General features: G+C 38.4%; 1 protein-coding gene across 2 annotated transcripts in view; it reads left to right on the top strand.

Annotated features, from left to right (window-relative positions):
• LOC107758220 (gastrula zinc finger protein XlCGF8.2DB-like) overlaps positions 1-6,992 on the top strand; it is a 14,057-nt gene that overhangs the window by 2,898 nt on the left and 4,167 nt on the right. Inside the window, exon 2 of one of the 2 annotated variants that reach the window (XM_016575902.1) lies at positions 2,760-3,649. In XM_016575902.1, coding sequence (XP_016431388.1) covers positions 2,760-3,649 — 890 coding nt within the window. Of the gene's footprint in view, positions 1-2,759; positions 3,673-6,992 lie in introns of both variants that reach the window. The other variant, XM_016575901.1, reaches the window with a different exon arrangement.

Raw genomic sequence — 6,992 nt, 5'->3', positions numbered from 1 at the left:
TGAGATGGGTAAATATTTTCCCAGTTGTTAAGGATGAGCTAGCGAGCCAGCTATGTGCTCGTTTTAATGTCGGGTTTGGATGAAGGAACTTCACCTAGTAACTTTTCCAGGCTCAACATGGCAACTCAATCATGAGCGTAAGCGTGACATCGTACACCGCCGTACCGAGAAATATTAGCGTCTAGAAAAACGGACCTGCAATTATTGATCTTTATAAAGTAATCCCCCAGCACTTAAGAAAACCAAAGGAAATAGCTGAACAGAAAACACTTCAAAATATTATTTTCCCGTAGAGAATCAATATCATTGAACATAGTAGTTTTTTGCCTCTTTGCACCAGTTGTTCAAGACTTTGGGTTTGTTCTGTGAAAACCCAATCTGTTTCTTGATCTTTGCGGAAAAGCACATCTGTTTCCTCTGCTCCATGTAAAAACCAGCTCAGACCACATAGAATCACACTGACTGTCAGCTGAAACCTCCCACTTCACCCTGATGATACACACATGCACGGATGAATATTTGAAACAATTCACTGCCGACCGAAGTGTCTGCTTTTACTTGAAAGGTCAATGTGAGGCCTCCATTGATGATTTTATAGAGACTTTATGATTTGTATTTGTGTAATTACTAGCTTATCTCAAGCCAAAAAAGTCAAATGTAAGTGCATGATATTTTTAGTTGAAGTATGATGTAGATAGCTTTAGTTTTATGCTTCAAACAAGGGAAGAAAAATTGCCAATGGGGTAAGGAAAATAAACTTTTCCCTACCCTATTAGCAAGTTGTTTTTTTTCTTTCTTGTTTTAAGGATAAACCTTGCTAAAGTTAATTCATATAAAATATTATAGGATATTATATTATCATAATGTATGATTTTTGTTGCCTAATGATTCCCTAATGATATGTGACCCTGGTCCACAAAACCAGTCTTACGGGTATATTTGTGGCCAGGGGCGGCGTTTCCGTAAGGCAGAGTATGGCAGTTGCCATACCCTAGCCCAGTCAGGTGTGCCGTGAAAAATTATCCAAACTTCACATCTCTATTATAATTCGTTATTATTAAATAATAAAAATCAGAGGGTTTTACAAATATTTAACCAATGCTAAGTATTACAAAGGGCTTCTCAGTAAAACTTCGTAACGCTATTGGATCCTCAAGCTCTCAGCGAAACCTCGTAACTTCACCCCGCCTTCATTCAGACAGATCTCCGCTTTTTCGCAATGCAAGGGTAAATAACTGATGTTTGAATAGTAAAGCGTTTTAATCCGGATGGAATCCTATACCCAGAAGAAGAAGAAGTAAAGCGTTTTCTTCAAACACTATGTCTGTAAAAGGCTAATGTTTTTGTGTGTTCGAAGAGCGGAAAAGTAGGTTATTTGCCGTCTAGCCAATATACTTTTGTAGGCCTACGTTTTAAATATTCTGTGCATAAGCGCTTAATCGTTTATATCATGAGATTTTGGCCAAGTGTAGGCCTTAAACAACAAGAAAAACTAAGCGCCCATATAGCAACAATAATTTAACGTTATATAACCTGTAAAAGTTGATGAAAGCGTATAATGCGATGCACTTGCCTCAGATGCGGCCGTTCTACTGACAGACAAAACACAGATCTCCTCATTCGCCGGCCAAAAACCTTGTTAACTCCATTTGAACTTGTTTTTCATATAGCCCGTTAAGTGCAAGTGTCTGATACAATACCAACACTGACGACGCAGTGTTGTTTAATTATTTACTTTTTTTAGCTTTCTTTCTTCCCCCTGTAGCCCACGCGCCATACCCTATGGTTTTGTGAAACGCCGCCACTGGTGGCAACCCTACATCGTGTGGACAGACACGTTGAGATCACATGAGCCATTACCATTAAACTTTGCTTTTTTTTATCATCACTTCGAATAATGGGAAGAAATTTTAAGATCACATTTAACACTAGTGGTCGACCGATATTGTTTTTTTGACTGCCGATATCTTGGGTGGCCGATATAAATCCGATATAATTTTATTTTAATTTATACTTAAGAAATTTGAAATCATTTGAAAAAGGTAACACTCATTTTACATACAGCACACAGTGAAAATGACATTGGGCAAAAGCATGAAGCGCAGCATAATTTGAATTCACGAGTATGAAGTTTGTCTATCGCGCGTCTCCAGTCAAGCAGAACTCTCCTCCTGTCAGCATTCAATTCATACGGATCGACCGTCACGCAGAGAACACGCGATCATGCAGGATACAAATGCAAACTTCACAAGATCTCACAACTGGATTTAACTAAGTTTGCAAGGTTTTTGAAAGTAGATGTTCAGTAGTTATTCAAAGATTTGTTTAAATTATATAAATGCGTATTTGCTGAATGCTGATGGCAAACGAGAAAGTATTATAATGTTTGCCCTTCTAATACTAACAATATAAAAGCAATCGTTATAATACAGACCTCTGTCCGTATTAGACAGAACTGTTAGCGACGACAGTGAAGTAGTAGAGGGAGAACTGTGTGCTCAGGCGCTGCCGTTATCAGCGCTGTCAAAATAAAAGTCTGGCGTGCCGTCAAAAAATAAAGGTCCCGCTACGAATGCATCGGCCAAACAGAAAAACTTATCGGCCGATTCCGATATTTGAAAAATGCCAAATATCGTCCGACCACTGTTTAACACCTTTAATAGCTTGGTGTGTATAAGATCTACATGTTCTTGGTTTTGATGTTTGTTCTTTGTGTCATTAAAAATAGTGTTAATCTGGATTTGTCTTTTTTGCATTAGACCTGATGACACTGAAAGAGGAGAGTCAAGAACTCAATGAAAAGGAAGATAATGTTCAGCATGAGAAATATAATTTCATGACTGAAGAAAAATCATTTAGTTGCTCACATACTGAAAAGACTTCACAAAAAAGAGCTCAAAAGACAACAAATAGAAGTTATTTCACCTGCCAACAGTGCGGGAAAAGTTTCACCAGAAAAGGAAATCTTGAAGTCCACATGAGAGTTCACACTGGAGAGAAGCCTTTCACCTGCCAACAGTGTGGAAAGAGTTTCATTAATAAAACAAACCTTAAAAGCCACACAAGAATTCATACTGGAGAGAAACCTTACACATGCTCTCAATGTGGAAAAAGTTTTAAACATAAACAACACCTCCATGACCACAAGATAATTCATACTGGAGAGAAACCTTTCACCTGCCAACAATGTGGAAAGAGTTACACTCACAAAAGAAACCTTAGAGACCACATAAGAACTCATACTGGAGAGAAGCCTTACACATGCTCTCAGTGTGGAAAAAGTTTTAATCATAAACAACACCTCGATGACCACTTGAGAATTCATACTGGAGAGAAACCTTTCACCTGCCTTCAATGTGGAAAGAGTTTCACTCACAAAGGAAACCTTAGAGACCACATGAGAACTCATACTGGAGTGAAGCCTTTCACCTGCAAACTGTGTGGAAAGAACTTCATTCATAAACCAAACCTTAAAAATCACATGAGAATTCACACTGGAGAGAAACCTTACACATGTTCGCAATGTGGAAAGAGTTTTAAACAAAAACAACACCTCGTTGACCACGTGAGAATTCATACTGGAGAGAAACCTTTCACCTGCCAACAATGTGGAAAGAGTTTCATTCAAAATGGAAACCTTAACAAACACATGAAGATTCACAATGGAGAGAAGCCATAAGTTTCGAAAGTAAAGTAGCTCTTTAACGTGTACAATCACACCGGAGTGATTATTGTTCAGTTTGTCATGTGATTAACTGCTAAATTCAGATATGCTTTCGTGTTTGGCTGGTTTTGAGCCAGAGATGGATGTGCTCAGTGCTTGTCATATCCCTTATGAAAATTAACCATGCTTTTACTATAGTAAAACTGTAATAACCATGACTGTAGTAACCACAATTTTACTTAAGCAGGTTGAATTAAATTTAACAAAAGTTGTGTAATGAACTTCTACCAAATAAAAAGGTAACACTTTATTTTAAGGGTCCAGAATAATGCATTAGTTAAAGGGGTCATATGATGCTGCTAAAAAGAACATTATTTTGTGTATTTGGTGTAATGAAATGTGTTTATGCGGTTTAAAGTTCAAAAAACATTATTTTCCACATACTGTACATTATTGTTTCTCCTCTATGCCCCGCCTTTCTGAAACGCTTCGATTTTTGAACATTGCTATAACCTTTCAAGTTTAAAAACAAACCATATTTAGACTTTGACAGTACCTTCCTAAAGAAACCATCAATCCCACCAAATATCCCAATGTTGAATCTAAGGAAAAATTCAGATATAAAACCATTCTGTCTACTGTTAGTAATTGATATGTTTAGTGTACTAATACATCTGGATGTACTAATACATCTGGATGTATTAGTGTGTGAATAAAGTAAGATTTTCTTTGTGTGTGTGCATGCAAATGAGATTAAGAAAGCAAATACGTGATTAAGTTATAGTTGTTATCCACATGAACAAGCGACAATGGTGCAGGAACGGAGTAAGTTCTACGGACTATAAAACCAAGCTGGACCATTCTGGCCAAAATTCCAGCTCCATCCACCCGCTGCGTACTGGCCTTCAATCTGCGCCATTGTATGCGGTGCCCTCTTGCCAGAAGTTCACCTTTTACAAGTCTGTATCCAGCATGGGGCATTCTTAATTTTATTGCCCTCACGAGACGATCAAGTTCATTATCAGATATATTGGAACAGCAGCCTCTGACAGAGAGGGAGTGCTCCTTCAGCCTTCTGTTAAGTGTTCGTCTAGAAACACCACAGAGCTCTGCAAGAGTTTCTACAGGAAGAGCAGTAGAGAGAAGTTCTTTAAGGTCATCCCTGTGGATATCCAAACGTGGGCGTCCAAAGTTACCGCAGGTGATTGATAGTTACAATTTCAGATAAATTCACTGAAGATTCTTCTGAACTCTGAGAGATATTAGTTAGGTTTATTAACTCCTGTAGACCCCTAATTAATTCCCCTGGGATGTCAACATGATTTGATGCAGCAATTGCCAATGTTAGTTCTTGCTGAGCAACATCCAGGAGGTAATCCATGTCTATAGTTTCATTCCGACAAATTGAGTAAAACTTAGTTAGCATACGCTGCAAGATATGTTCTCGCACTTGTTCCTGCAGGTATAAACAATGCATAGTTAGCCTACATCTCAGGCTGAGTACATAATTCCATGCTGAACTTATTAGATTTTAAATCTAATAAAATCACCTGTTAAAAACACCTAAAAAGTGAGCAAAGCCCCTTTAAATTTGTATTTTATATACACAGAACAACATGAATTGGAGAAGTGACATGTCTCTTTGGTCCTGATAAGTAATATCAAAAGAAAAGAGAATTAGGCGAAAATCTTACATTTGTTTTTGTATGGACAATCATAAAGATAGAATTGTTTTCTTAACCAGAATAACGACACTGTGTTATCATTAACGTAAATACAAAAGAAGACGATTTACAATTAAAGAAAGATCATTACGAAGCGTTGTGTTTCACATTCACCAGCCTAAAATATATGCCGAAGTATACTTTGGCACCAATGGTCTCTAACGTAACGATCTTAGCTCGCGATGCTTTTAAGAAACGCAGTCCAGTTCATATAAGTAAAGAACGATCTAAATAAAGACACAACTGTTGCATTCTGCACAGGAATAAAACTTATATCTCGATTTTTCTATTTATTATCTTAGTTATAACAAACTTACCTCAGGCTGCCTCGAATGTCCTGCCGAGGAGGATGTTGACGACGCTCCGTGAGCCTCCCGATTACTCATCTCGAATAACCCTAGTCTTCTTCTTCTGATGTGGAAAATATCCGTGTTTTATCATTAATGTTCTTTAATATACTCTTATTACCATTTACTTACAGCTCCACAGTCCAGACATGCACCCGCGCCACTGAAACACTACTTCCGGTTCAATGAGCCACCGATCAAAATCTCACGAGCCAATAAGAGCGAACCGCTGTTAAGCCCGCCCTCACGAGAGGTTTGTGCCAGAATGGCGAACGTAAATTTGCGAAGTGCAAACAAAAACTTGGAAAACGAAAACGCTGGCAGCGCATTCAAAACTGCGTTTAGCGAAAGTGAAGCTGAAAGTGAAGTCAACAAAGAATGCAGTTTATTTGAAGACGATGTTACTTTTTTTGCTATTTAGTTGATTGTTTTTATTTTCAGTGTTTTTCTCATTTATCAATGTATATTTTTGTTAGTTTTCGCAAAAGTTTCGTTCGTTTTATTTGGCACAAATCTGATTCCATAGTTTACGAGGTTACTCGCCAAAACCGCGTATTTTGACATAATTGTGTGTGTTTTCGTCCGTTGAAGCGCTACTGGTGCGCTGTCTAAGCGGCTCAGCGTCTGTGTAACAGCCGAACGAGCAACCTTTTAAACTATAGCCTACTTCACTGCACCGTTTCTGCGGCGTAACCCCAGGTATGTGTCGCCATATTCTCGGGTTATGAAGAATAAAGAAGGGAAACGTTAATCTTCCGAAATGAAGCAACAATATCTTCTCAGGTAAAAGTTATTAGAACCGTGTCTAGGGACAAGCTGGCCATCACACTGCTCTGACCTTATAAGCCCGTTTGTATCCTATTATTTGATTCGCTCTTGTCGCTTATGACAGAACAGCTAACCGATCACGATGATCTTGTCTTTGAAAAAGATTATTTTATTCGCTTACGTCAGAAACAGAGAATCTCTTTAAAAACGGGCTGTTGTTCCCACTAGAGACCTGAACTCCCGCGGGAGTACCGCGGGACCCAACGCAACAGGGTGCGGCGCGGGACAACTCTTGATGGGCGAGTGCAGGTGCGGGCGGGAAGAGACTCGTGTGTGTGCGGGATGCGGGAGAATAAAATGATTTGCGGGACTCCCACAATATAGAAATTATCTAAACATAAAGTGTCTAAAACATATACATTGTTATTTATCTGTTGCACAAAAGCAAAAAGAACAACTAATATTAACATTAAAATGATTGACATGCGC

This window comes from Sinocyclocheilus rhinocerous, unplaced genomic scaffold (assembly GCF_001515625.1).
Source record: "Sinocyclocheilus rhinocerous isolate Xijiao unplaced genomic scaffold, SAMN03320098_v1.1 scaffold1315, whole genome shotgun sequence".
NCBI classification, from domain to species: Eukaryota; Metazoa; Chordata; class Actinopteri; order Cypriniformes; family Cyprinidae; genus Sinocyclocheilus; species Sinocyclocheilus rhinocerous.
This window is presented reverse-complemented; position numbering and strand designations above follow the sequence as displayed.